Source organism: Nyctereutes procyonoides, unplaced genomic scaffold (genome assembly GCF_905146905.1).
Source record: "Nyctereutes procyonoides isolate TBG_1078 unplaced genomic scaffold, NYPRO_anot_genome, whole genome shotgun sequence".
NCBI classification, from domain to species: domain Eukaryota; kingdom Metazoa; phylum Chordata; class Mammalia; order Carnivora; family Canidae; genus Nyctereutes; species Nyctereutes procyonoides.
The window spans coordinates 12,073,605-12,087,946 of NW_026575125.1; the positions used below are offsets into that span (position 1 = coordinate 12,073,605).

The window sequence follows — 14,342 nt, forward strand, 5'->3', positions numbered from 1 at the left end:
AAGTCTAATTTCTGTGATTTTATCTTATCAAGGGAGTCTCTAAGACTAGCCATTATACTAATAAGACAAGTGAGAGCTCTCAATAAAGAATATTTTTCTTTTAAATATAGCCAATTTAGGGCAGCCTGGGTGGCTCAGTGGTTTAGCCCCTGCCTTCGCCCAGGGCGATCCTGGAGACCCGGGATCGAGTCCCACATCGGGCTCCCTGCATGGAGCCTGCTTCACCCTCTGCCTGTGTCTCTGCCTCTCTCTCTGTGTCTCTCATGAATAAATAAATAAAAATTTTTATTAAAAAATTTTTAAAATATATAGCCAATTTAAAGGTTCCATTGTCTGGCCATTAATGAGTAGGATCTATTAATAGCAAGATACACCCAAAAAGGGCAAGGGTTCTCTCTTTCCGGACCTGGCTGAGCAGGAGGCGCCATCATGGGAGTCGATGTCCGCCACAACAAGGACCGAAAGGTTCGGCGCAAGGAGCCCAAGAGCCAGGACATCTACCTGAGACTGTTGGTCAAGCTGTACAGGTGTCTGGCCAGATGAACCAACTCTACCTTTAACCAGGTTGTGTTGAAGAGGTTGTTCATTAGTCGCACCAACTGGCCACCTCTGTCCCTTTCCCGGATGATCTGGAAGATGAAACTGCCTCGCTGGAAAACAAAACAGCTGTGGTTGTAGGGACTATAACGGATGATGTGTGTGTCCAGGAGGTGCCCAAGCTGAAGGTGTGTGCACTGCGCGTGAGTAGCCGTGCCCGGAGCCGCATCCTCAAAGCTGGAGGCAAGCTCCTCACCTTCGATCAGTTGGCCCTGGACTCCCCCAAGGGCTGTGGCACCGTCTTACTCTCTGGTCCACCCAAGGGCCGAGAGGTGTACAGACACTTTGGCAAGGCCCCAGGAACCCCACACAGCCACACCAAACCCTACGTGAGATCCAAGGGCCGGAAGTTCCAGCGTGCCAGAGGCTGCAGGGCCAGCTGAGGCTACAAAAACTAACCCCAGATCCTGCCTTGTTATTAAAAAGATTTTGAATGCTAAAAAAAAAAAAAAAAAAAAAAGGCAAGGGTGACCTGTCCCTGTGATCCAGAAGTTTAGTCCCAAAATTAGTCTAAGAAACCAAAGACTGGAATGACTGGGTAGCTCAGTCATTTAAGTGTCTGACTCCTGATTTTGGCTTAGGTCATGATCTCTGAGTCATGAGATCGAGCCCCACATTGGGCTCTGTGCTCAGGGTGAGTCTGCTTGTCCCTCTCCCTCTGCTCCTTCCCCTGCTCATGTTCTTTCTCTCTCTTTAAAATAAATAAATAAAATCTTGAAAAAAAGAAAAAGAAAGCAAAGACCTTTGTTGCACAAACAGTAAGGATGGTGTGATGAAAACGGTATCTCCAATCTCCCACAAAATTGTGAGATGCTTCTAGTCACAGACCTACTAATCTGTGATATGGGGTGGGTGATACTGTAATGGGACTTTCCAGCACTAACAAACAACAAGGATTGAAATGGCAAAGGTTCCTCTGGACTGGAACCTCTCAAGTCAAACACCTGGGGAGCTAACACAGCTGGACAGAGAGAATCTGAGTTCCATTCCCAGTCTATTTAACTGACCACCAAGGTGTACCCTGGTAAGCACACTCTGGATGGTGGAGACCAAAGAGTGTTCTCAATGGTCATATATCCAAGCTTTTAGGACATAGAATAAGATGAAAGGAAAAATATTCACTTGTTAACAGTCTTGGCTAGGTCTTGGGTCTCTTAGAGACACACTATATCTAAGAAGGAGGTGCCACAGGGTTGGGGACTGGGCTGTTTTACAGTATACTTTGATGCATGGTTTTCTTGAGGTTGGCAGGTGACCTAGTGAAAATGTAACCCATTCTGTGACTGACTGATCCTGTCATGGGAGTCTTCTTGTGGTGAATGCTCTAATAGCTTTTATTTTATCTTATTCTAAAGATTGTATTTATTTATTAGAGAGAAAAATCACAAGCGAGACAGAGAGGAAGAAGCAGAATTACCACTGAGCAGGAGCAATGTGGGGCTCGATCCCAGGACCCTGAGATCATGACCTGAGCCAAAGGCAGACACTTAACTGAGCCACCCAGGCACCCAATTCTAATAACTTTTAAGTGCTCAGCCCATGCTCACCAGTTTTGTGGCTTTGTCTTCTAAGATGTCCCTTTAGCAATAGGCTTTACCTGATGTGTGTACCAAATGATATAGACAAAAGAAAGCAAAGACCATCTCTGGGAGGAAATGGATCAGTAACCATATAGAGTATTCTATTTAAATTCCAGAATCACTATGCTCAAGGACAAATATTTCCCACAAAGATTTTCTCTCCTGCTAATCTAAATTTAGAAAGAGAGAAAAAGGACTCTTACCATCCTCATTCCATTGGACTCTACAGGTAGAGATTCTTTGAGGCTGACATGATAAGAAATCTAACTTTCTGCTGGCTGAATGTCAGATGTCCCAAGGCTCTCTTAACTGTGGCAGTGTCAGGGCAAGAGGTGTCTATCTAGTGAGTTAAAGTATCCTGCCGACTATGCCAACTGTTGGGGAGGAAGAATTTCTTCTACCCTCCCAGGTCCTTCTAGCCGGATGAAAAATCAAATTCACATGAGACAGATTAACAGGAGAACATCAAATTTAAAACCTAAGGGGAATCTACACAGACAAGGAAATACCAAAGACAGTGAGGCAACCTGAGCCTTATTTAAGCTAAAGAGTGGAGTAGAAGCCTGAGGACACAAAGGGGAGGAAAACCAGTAGTGTGAAGGTGAAAGATGTTTGGAAAACAAAGGTTGTCCTATTATGCAGATGAGTCCCCAAGGTAAGGAGGCATCTCTGTTAATAGCTCTCTTCCTGTTAAAGTAGGCTGTTGAGGGGGAGGTAAAGAGCTTTTCCTGATCTCCTGGGTTTGGATTGCTTTTAACACAAAATAAGGTTCATGTCAAAGTGGCCCATCTTGGAGTGGCCTGCTCGTGGCTCCTAACAGAACAAAGGAAGTTTTCTGACCTAAACCTGCTTGCCTGGTTGGAGAGATTGTGAGTGTAAGGTAGATCGCCTTGCTATCAACTTGTTTGGTTTTCTTTATCAATAAAATAAGCATTAAGTGCCTTCTTTGTGCCTGGTACCAGTTTCGGCCTAGAGGTTGCAGAAGAAGTTTAGGACACAGGCCCTAAGACTCGGGCCTTGACACAGGCCCTGGAGGCAGATAAAGCAAATGCACACTGAAGGAGCAATGGTTAAGTGTGAAAAGGGCAAGAATGAACATGATATGAGTTCAAAAGGAGGAACTGTGGGAGAAAATGTCAAAATCAAAGTCTGGAAAGATGGAGTAGAGGGGAATGAGAGAGCGGGAAAAGAAACCAAGGGGCATGGTATGAAGTCTGAGGTCTAGGGGCCTGACCTGGGCTGCTGGTCATGGCAAGACAAGGAAGAGAGAAACCTGAAAGATCCTTAAAGAAAAAGGTAATGTGATGATCAGTAGGGTAATAGGGATAAAGATAAAACGGGACTGGACTCTTCCCAGGGATGTTCTTTATCTTATAGACTCAGTGCACAAGCAGTGATTGAAAGCCAGCTCAGTTGTAGATTGCAGAGCAGTGGGGGAGGCAGATAGTCACATGTATATGTGTAGGAGAGAACACATAATTTTCCCTCCACCCTTCTGAGTTCTTGGCTGAGACCACCCATAATAAAGGACAGATGAACAAGAGAAAAATAAATACAAGTTTAGTAACATGTGCACCTCCTATATACCTGAGAGAGACCTAGGAAAACAGAAGCTCCCCAAGATGGCCAAAGCTATCACCTTAAACACTATCTTCAGCTAAAGGCAAAAGATGCTTTTAAAAAAAAAAAAAGATGTTGAGGGGGACAGTTATGGTAGGTCACCAAGCAAAGCCCAGTAAACATGGGCATGGTTGTTGTGTAAATTTCAGTCCAGCCTTCTCCACCGATGAGAGCTGCTGGTGATGTAGAGTCATCCTCTTCCTAGTCCAGAGACAGAGACACTCGCACACGTGGAGATTTCCCTTATAGATGTAAATTTCCCTGCCAAAAGAGTAACTTCTACTCAGTTTTCAGAACTTCTCCCGTGTCTGCTGTTTCCAAAATAATCAGCTCAAAATAAGCCTTCTGCCAAAGAGACATATGGGATGTATATTATGCTCCCCTTCACCACCCCAAAATATGCCTCTGGCAGAAGGCTTATTTTGAGCTAATTATTTTGAGAAACTTCAGACACGGGAGAAGCTCTGAAAGCAGAGTAGATGTTATCCTTTTGTCAGGGAAATTTACGTTAAAAAGGGGGGCTGTACCAGGAAGAGAGCCATTACCAGAGACAGCTTTTTCAATTTTTTTTTTTTTTATTTATCTATGATAGTCACACAGTGAGAGAGAGAGAGGCAGAGACATAAGCAGGCTCCATGCACCAGGAGCCCGACGCGGGACCCGATCCCAGGTCTCCAGGATCGCACCCTGGGCCAAAGGCAGGCGCCAAACCGCTGCGCCACCCAGGGTTCCCGAGACAGCTTTTTCATTAGAGAGACTTACGTGCTTGGGAAGGCAGACTTGGCTCTCAGAACATTTCCTTTTCTCACCTCCCCGTGAATTGCCCTCCTCCACTTTGAAGCCTCAGAGCCCTGTTCCATTCCTTAGCTCCAGTTGTGTTTAAGACTCAATCACGTGGCTGCCTTTTAAGTCTCATATCTTTGTGGGTCTCTGGTCAGAAAGTAGATAATTTTTTAAAAAATTGTTTTTCCTATTAATCTGTCTTTTTGTTACAGTGGTGGGGGGGGGATGTCTCAGCTAAGGACCTAGAAGCTTAGAGGGAAAAATTATTTGTCCTTCCCTAAAGGGGCATAATTTGTTACCCTTCATATGAATATAATATTAACTACACTAGTATAATAAAACTTTTGAAAGTAAACTATCAGAGTGGTATGATTAGAAAATAATATTTAGAGGGGATAATATTATAAGAGAGTAGCTAGAGAACATTTTACTGAGAAGGTGACAATTAAGCCCAAGACCTATAGATAACGGGTAGGTGAATGAGTGGAAATTGACTTCTGAGGAGGGGCAGGAACTGAGGGGCCAAGACAGGAATGTGCTTTCTATGTGTTGGGGGTTGAAAGAGGGACAAAACGGAGGCATAGGGTGGTACAAGCACAAAATAAATCAAAGCCAGGACCAGTCCTACAAATAAGAACTAGAACCAAGCACATTACCACTATGGAATCTACAGGGATTTTGTGGCTCATCAGCTGTATATTAGGGACACCTTCATAAAGACTGTGTAGCTCTGCTCACTGAAACCGTAGTTAATATAATTACTGTTTCTGTTTATTTCATTTTCCCCTTAAAATGAAGGCCCTATTAGTCAGAACACTTAGTCCTCTTCCTATTTTGAGGGAAAGTATGAGCAACTACCAAGATATCATTTCAATCTGTATTTTGTTAATATAGAGAAAGAGGATAGGAGGAGATAACAAAATGTGAATTATCCTTAGCAGAACAAACCTTTGGCAAAGTTGTCTTCACTAGGGTGACAGTAATCAAGGGCCCCTGGTGGGGGGATGGTTTGGGCTAAAGGAGGAAATGGTGGGGGAAAGAAAACTTTCCAGAAGATGAAATTGTGAATCAAAGGGCATAAATTGATAGGAGCGTTAAGATCCTAATGGAGCAATGAAGGAATAGATAGGCCTGGTTTTGGGTGGCTGGTGTTTGCCTGGGCGAGGGTAGATTCTGGCCATTTCCTGAATGCAGTGTGAGGGACAAGTGTGAGGGACAAGTGTGAGGGACAAGTGTGAGGGACAAGTGTGAGGGACAAGGGAGAGATTGTCTTGGCGATCTTCTTGTTAGTTTCCTTCTTGCCCAGTCTTTACAGGAGACCCTCATGAACTAGTTTTGAAGTATGTGAATTCTCAAACCCTCAGCCACAGTCTAAGTATCTTATAGGGGAAGGAGTTGCAAGGTCTCTTTGTGCCAGGTGTCCTTACAACTAAATCAGTCACTCTCCCTGTTTCAAGGACTTGTCGATGTGCTTTGTCCTCAGCTAGCCCTGTGTTCCTCCATCAATCCCAAGACTCCGGGATTGTGACCTGAGCCAAAGGTAGATGCTTAACTGACTGAGCCACCCAGGTGTCCCTTTATCAAATGTTTAGTTAGTACCTATTCTCCACAAACTGTTGCAGAAAATAGAAGAAGAACTTCTAAATCCATTCTGTGAAGCCAATAACATCCTGATACCAAAATCAGAAAAGACATCATAAAAAAGGGAACCAGAGGCCAATACCTCTGATGAATATAAATGCAAAAATCCTCAACAAAATACTAGCAAATAGATTCCAACAATACACTTAAAAAAATTCATTCACCATGATGAACTGGGATTTATTCCCAGGATGCAAGAGTAGTTCAGTATTCGAACATCAATCAGTGTGATACATCACATCAGTAAAAGAAAGGATAGAAACCGTATGATCATTTCAATAGGTGTAGAAAGAGCATTTGACAAAGTACAACAACCATTGATGATAAAAGCCCTTAAAGGGAACATGCCTCAACATAATAAAAGCTATGTATGAAAAACCCACAGCAAACATTATCCTCAATGGGGAAAAACTGAGAGCTTATCCCATAAGATCAGGAACAAGACATAGATGTCCACTCTCACTTTTATTCAACAGAGCACTGGAAGTCCAGGCCACAGTAGTCAGACAACAAAAAAGAAATAAAAGGCATCCAAATCCATAATTAAGAAGTAAAACTTTCATGGGGTGCCTAGGTGGCTCAGTCAGTGGTTAAGTATCTGCCCTCAGGTCAGGTCATGATCCCAGGATCCTGAGATGGAGCCCTGTGTCTGGCTCCCTGCTCAGCGAGGAGTTGGCTTCTCCCTCTCTCTGCTCCCCTTCCCTCACTCATACTGTCTCTCTCAAATAAATACAATTTTTTTTAAAAAAGGAAAACTTTTACTATTTGTAAATGACATGATACTACATATAGAAAACTGGAAAGACTCCACCAAAAAACTACTAGAGCTGATAAATGATTTCAGTAAAGTCACAGGATAAAAAAATCAATGTACAGAAATCTGTTGCGGGCAGCCCGGGTGGCTCAGCGGTTTAGCGCCACCTTCAGTCCAGGGTGTGATCCTGGAGACCCGGGATCGAGTCCCATGTCTGGCTCCCTGCTTGGAGCTGGCTTCTCCCTCTGCCTGTGTCTCTGCCTCTCTATTTCTGTGTCTCTCATGAATAAATAAATAAAATCTTAAAAAAAACCTGTTGCATTTCTGTACACTAATAATGAAGCAGCAGAAAGAGGAATTAAGAAAACAATCCCATTTAAAATTACATAAAAATAAGATACCTAGAAATAAAACCTCACCAAACAGGTGAAAGACTGGTACTCTAAAAAGTATAAAACATAGGTGAAAGAAATTGAAGTGTGATGCAGAGAAATGGAAAAACATTCCACGCTCATGGACTGGGAGAACAAATATTTTAAAAATGTTTATACAACCCAAAGCACTCCATAGATTTAATGCAATTCCTATCAAAATGCCAACAGCATTTTTCACAGAACTAGAACAGAAAATCCTAAAACTTATATGGAACTACCAAAGACTCTGACTAGCTGAAGCAGTTTTGAAAAAGACTAAAACAGGAGGCATCACAATTCCAGATTTTTTATTATTTATTTATTTATTTATTTATTTATTTATTTATTTATTTATTTATTTATTCATTCGTTCATTCATTCATTCATTCATGAGACAGAGAGGCAGAGACATAGGCAGAGGGAGAAGCAGGCTCCCTGTGGGAGCCAGATGAGGGAGTCAATCCCAGGACCCAGGGATCACAAACCTCAGCCAAAGGCAGACGCTTAACCACTGAGCTACCCAGATGTCCCACAATTCCAGATTTCGAGTTATATTACAAAGCTGTAGTAATCAAAACAGTATGGCACTGGCACAAAAATAGACACACATCAATGGAACAGAATAGAAAACCCAGAAATAAACCCACAATTATATGATAAATCTTCAACAAAACTGGAAACAATATGCAGTGGGAAAAAGATAGACTCTTCAAGAAATACTGTTGGCAAAACTGGACAGCTATATGCAGAAGAATGAAACTAGGCCACTTTCTCACACCATACACAAGAATAAACTCAAAATGGATTAAAGACCTAAGTGTGAGACCTGAAATCATAAAAATCCTAGAAGAAAGCCTAGGCAGTAATGCCTCTGACATCAGCCATAGCAACATGTTTCTAGATATGTGTTCCAAGGCCAGGGAAATAAAAGCAAAAATAAACTATTGGGATTGCATCAAAATAAAAAGCTTCTCCACAGCAAAGGAGATGATCAACAAAAATAAAAAGCAGCCTAGGGAATGGGAGAAGATATTTGCAAACGACATATCTGACAAAGGGTTAGTATCCAAAATATACAAGGCATGTATACAACTCAATATGAAGAAAACCAAATAATCCAATTAAAAATGGGCAAAAGACATGAACAAACATTTCTTAAAGAAGACGTACAGATAGCAAATGGACACATGAGAAGATGCTCAACATCACTAATCATCAGGAAAATCAAATCAAAAGCACAATGAGATATTACCTCACACCTGTCAGAATGGCTAAAATCAGTAAGATGAAAAACAACAAGTGTTGGTGAGTTTGTGGAGAAAAAAGAACCCTTTTGCACTGTTGGTGAGAATGCATATTGGTACAGCCATTGTGGAAAACGATATGAAGACTCCTCAAAACATTAAGGAATCTACCCTACAATCCAGTAATTGCACCCAAAAATACAAAAACACTAGTTCAAATGGATACATGAACCCCTATGTTTATTGCAGCATTACTTGCAGTAGCCAAATTGTGGAAGCAGCCTACGTGTCCATCGATAGATGAGTGGATAAAGGAGAAGTGGTATATATATACAATGGAATATTATTCAGTCTAAAAACGAATGAAATCTTGCCATTTGCAATGACATGGATGTAGCTAGAGAGTATAATGCTGAGTGAAATAAGTCAGTCAGAGAAAGACAAATACCATATGATTTCACTCCTGTGTGGAATTTAAGAAACAAAACGAATAAGCAAAGGTAAAAAGGAGACAGAGAGAGAGAGATAAACCAAAAGACTCTTTTTTTAAAAAAAATATTTTATTTATTTATTCATGAGAGACACAGAGAGAGGCAGAGACATAGGCAGAGGGAGAAACAGGCTCCATGCAGGGAGACTGATGTGGGACTCGATCCTGGGACTCCAGGATCATGCCCTGGGCTGAAGGCAGACACTCAACCGCCGAGCCACCCAGGCATCCCAAACCAGGAGACTCTTAACTATAGGGAACAAACTGAAGGCTGCCAGGGGGTAGAGTGAAATAGGTGATGGGGAGTAAGGAGGGCACTTGTCATGATGAGTACAGCATCCTGTGTACGGGATTGTTGAGTCACTATCTTGTACACTTGAAAGTAATACGACACTGTATGTTAACCAGATTGAGACTAAAATTTTAAAAGTCAGAACAAAATATAGTACAACTGAATCAGGGCTGTTCCAGGGGTTTCTAGAAGTTTAGAAAATATCACACAAGTAATGAAATACAGCTTTTTATCCCAACAATAGCAGATGGATAATCAATACTAAAATTAAAGGACATAAATTGAATAAGGTACTACAGCGTAACAAAAAGAGGAGGAAGATATGGCTCCTGTCTGCAAGGAACTTGCATTGTAATCAGATTGTGACTGTGTTGCACCCATTTTTTTTAAAGATTTTATTTATTTATTCATGATAGAGAAAGAGAGAGAGAGGCAGAGACACAGGCAGAGGGAGAAGCAGGCTCCATGCAGGGAGCCTGACGTGGGACTCGATTCTGGGACCCCAGGACCACACCCTGGGCCAAAGGCAGGCGCCAAACCGCTGAGCCACCCAGGGATCCCCATGTCTTGCACCCATTTGTATGTACTTTTCACTCAGGATTTATGAACGGAAAGCTGTCATTCTTTTCTAAAATAAGTTCTTGTCCTTCACTAGTTCTTTTACATTAAGGGAAAATACCAAAGACGTTGGGTTCAGACTTCTCTAGAGATGGGAGTACTGCATTATATGAGAAAGGAAAAAGAAAAAGAAAAAGAGAATACTCTCTTGTATCTGCCTATAGCTTTTAGCTCTAGACCAAGACTTCTCAAGTTCGGTATTATTGCACTATTTGTGGCCAGACATTTCTGTCCTGTGGGTGCCTCTCCTATGAATTGTCGGATAGTTAGCTGCATCCCTGGCTTCTACCCCTAGGTGTAAGTAGGACCCATCTCCAGCTGTGACAACCAAAAATGTCTCTGGACATTACTAAATGACCCCTAGGAACAGAATTGCTCCCTCCATTACGAATCACTGTTCTGGCAACTGCCGGAATGCTTTGTCTATAGTGCCAGGGCACTTTTTTGCAAAAATGACAAAGCTAAGATCTTGAATTTCCAATTTATGAATTTGGGGCTGCTACCTCAATAAGAGAGATGTCTTCTCTCTAAGAGTAAACCAGGGGTGTATTTCTGTTGTTTATTTATTTATTTTTATGAAAAGTGGAGGGTCGAGGAGCCTTGGGTGGCTCAGTCAGTTAAGCATCTGCCTTCCACTCAGGTGGTGATCTCAGGATCCTGGGGTGGAGCCCCATGTCAGGCTCTCTGCTCAGCGGGGAGTCTGCTTCTGCCTCTGCCCCTCACCCACTCTTGTGTGCTCTCTCTCTCTCTCTCTCAAGTAAGTAAATTAAATCTTAAAAAACAAAAAAGAAAAAAAAAGACAAGTGGAGTGTCAGAGACTAGACTAGACACATGGGAGATTGACTGAGTGGCAACTACCTCATCACTTTCTCAAATCCTTAGGCTCAGAGCAGTGGAGTGAGGTACAGAGTGTCATTGGTAGTGATTTATCTCGAAGCACATTTCTTCTCGTTTTCCTATTGGTCTTGGTTTTGCCCATCTGTGGTGCTCCTAAGGGGCAGAGCACAGGGGCACCCCAAATTACGCATATAGTTCTATCCATCATGCATGGATGTCTCAACAGCTCTATGTGCATTACAGGTAATCCACTGAGATTTATCCAGGACTTACTGTGAAGACCCGGTGCTTGACCCTCTGTAGGAAAATCAGGACAATTCCGTGTGTACACCTTAACCTGTAGTGGAGTCAGGAGCTCTCCTAGTCAGTTGCAGACCCAACAGGAAGAAATAAACACTGCACGGGGACACTACTTCAGCTACTAATCCACTGTCTCAACCTGAGGAAGGAAGACTGCCCCTTCTTCCCCAGCAAGAGCTCAGCCAGTGAGAAACAGTTACAGCTCAGGCCGTGAACGAGAAGCCACTATATTTCCAGCTCCCAGATTCCTCCAGTGGACTTTTTGTTTCTAAAGGCCTTCCCAGCTTCCTCCTTCACTCTGTAAAGGAGCAGCCCTCTCCTTTGCTCTCTGGACTTGTCTGTGGTTTTACCATAGCTTGCTTGTTCCAGATTGTAATGCTTTGCTATTCGCTCCCAACTCCCCCAAAAAACATTTTTTTTTTTTTGGTGGTAAAATAAGCGGCAGTGTTATTCCTAAGGTAAGCATATGTCAAACTAAGAAGAAATCACTCCTTTTCCTCCCCAGATTCATCAGTACCTTCCTTCATTTTTCCAAAACCCTAGAGTGTTGCCCTCATCTCAGTCGGAAGCCTATAATAATATAACACAATAATTGGATAAATCCAGAAATCTTCAAAATTGCAAGCTAAATTACAGACGCATGCCACGCAAGCCTTTATTTCTCCTAGCCAAGCAATGAAAAACGTAGAGTGCTTCGGTGAACACTTGCTTTCCAAAACTTCTTCCTCCTCTTCCCCCATGGCCTTTGTTGAAAAGAAGTCCACGAGGGAAAATTGCATGGCTCTGTATTTGCATGTACACCTGGTTTGGTGGGTGGGGCTCAGAAAATTATCGGGAAAGAAAAGAGCCTCATTGGAGACCACGCTCCTTCCCCACGCTGCTCATCTGCACGCGTCCTACTGTTGGCACGACGCCAGGCAGCGCTTGGTTTAGGCGAGCCGAGAGGGTAGGCCGAGCTGCCTGCGCTGACGACGCAGCAGGCTGCCCCTGTGCCCGGTGCTCCCTGAGCGGCCTTGGTCCGTGCCATCGGCCCCCACGTGGCTGATCCCTCAGGCTTCGATTCCATCAGCCTCGGCAGCCCCCACGACTGGCATCGCCCGCTGTGTGATCCCGTATAGCGGACGTCTTGACCATAAGCCCCGATGTGCTTTCTCCTAGTGCACCCGCTCTGGGAGAGCGTGGACCTGGTCCCGGTGGGCGAGCGCCAGTCGCCCATCAACATCCGGTGGAGGGACAGTGTCTTTGATCCTGCCCTAAAACCACTCACCGTCTCTTATGACCCGACCACCTGCCTCCATGTCTGGAATAACGGGTACTCTTTCCTCGTGGAATTTGAAGATTCTACAGATAAATCAGGTGAGAGCCAGACTGGTGGTCTTGTCTGGAGTTCAAGACATCGTGTCAGCATCAGCACAGGCCATACCACACTGCCTCCATGGGAACGTGGACCTCTTTGAGCAGTGGCATGGGACTCTTTGCATTTACTTTTTTAACATTTGAAAAAAAAATCCCTCCTAGTTTTTATAAACATTTTCTTCTAGTAAAGGTAGTATTTATTAATAAGTATGTATATTGCTATGTATAGATAGGAGATAGGTTTTGAAATTAGAGCTTTGCCTGAAATTTGTATGTATTGAATATGTACTAATTTTCTCTGATTACTGACTTTACAAGATACTTTCACATTAAATAGTACTACTATTTAGATATAAGTGAGCAGTTGCAATACCTTTGAAATGGGGCAAAAAGAATATTCATGTGTGCATGAAGTTAAAGTCTTGACAACTAGTTCTACACAGAAAAATAAAAACTCACATTCTGTTAATTTTGTTGATTAAAAGCTGTTACCTAGTTTATCAGAAACACAATTTAAAAGAGATTTTCAAACCCAAATATTATATTGCTTTTGAATCTTCTCTGGTTTTCGATTACCCAGGTATAAACTAATCTGAATGATTTCTTAGTTTATCCCAGAGTTTATCTCTGTGTCTATTGAACACAGAATGTGATTAATTTCATGTAGGGTTCCTTTTTCTTTTTCTTCTTTTTTTCAAGCCAAATTTGATGGCATCAAGTAGTCTTAGTCTGAAATGATTATTATTTGAAATAGTATATCTTAAAGAGTAGTTGTCAACCAGTGGCAGTTTTGCCCCCTCTTCCTCCCCTAGGACTGGGGGTACTTGGCAATATGTGTAGGCATTTTCAGTTGTCACACTTGCAGGGGTGGGGTGGGGGAGTGGTGTGACTGACATCTTGTAGGTGAAAGTCAAACTGCTGAGGAAAAACTACAGTACATGGGACAGTAGTCACCAAGAGTTACACAGCCTCAAATATCATTAGAGCTGAGACTGACAAACCTTTTAGGAAATTAGTTTTCTCTTATGAATATGAGAAGATGAGCCTGTGAAAGTATGAATGCATGAAGTCAAAAGTGTAACCTCACGCATAAATAGAAGTGTTCCCTCCTGTATCTATCCTGGCTCTAGGATTCTCAAGTGCATCTTGGTTCTCTTTGCATTTTTCTAGTGATGCTCTGATACTTAGACACAGCCCTCTGGCCCAGGCTCAAACAGACTGCTCCTCCCATGGAAATTATTTCCTTTTCCTCTCAGATTTACTAGTATCTTTCCTAATTTTTCCAAAACCCTTTAGTATGCCCCCATCTCAACTGGAAGCCTATAATATTACATTACATATAAGAATTCCAGAAATCTTCAGAACAGCACCTAAATTCCTACGATCCAGATGACCATCTTGCATGATGATGAGCTTCCCTTATCACTGTCGAGTTCTACCATTACTCCTGCCAACTAGACTAGTGGGCAGACCTAGTCTGTAAACACCAACTCTCATACGTGCACTCGGGATGAGCAGTAATCCTCTCAAGTCTAAATAATGCTCTCTAGGTCCCTGGCAACCTTCTTTTTTTTCTTCTGAGAATCCTAAATGTTGGTCAGTCTTCTATTGACCTTGCCAGTAGAGACTGTGTGTTTCCAATATATGATTGCTTCACTGAGTTGGAAATTATGGGAAGTTGTTCAGTAAGTTTCTTAACCAAGTAAGTTAATCTCCAGATCATTCAAAGCAAATAGCTTTCTGTTTTATTTTTTAGACTCAAGAATTCTTATCTAACCATTTGCTTGGTCAATCTCAGATGGAAAACAAATGATCTG

At 42.5% G+C, this 14,342-nt stretch overlaps 1 protein-coding gene and 1 pseudogene across 2 annotated transcripts in view; both read left to right on the forward strand.

Moving 5' to 3' along the window:
* CA5B (carbonic anhydrase 5B) overlaps nt 1-14,342 on the forward strand; it is a 59,551-nt gene that overhangs the window by 26,863 nt on the left and 18,346 nt on the right. For both annotated transcript variants that reach the window (XM_055337855.1, XM_055337854.1), the window contains exon 3: nt 12,328-12,525. In XM_055337855.1, coding sequence (XP_055193830.1) covers nt 12,328-12,525 — 198 coding nt within the window. The remainder of the gene's footprint in view (nt 1-12,327; nt 12,526-14,342) is intronic.
* Nucleotides 370-995, forward strand: LOC129517775 (ribosomal protein L18-like; annotated as a pseudogene).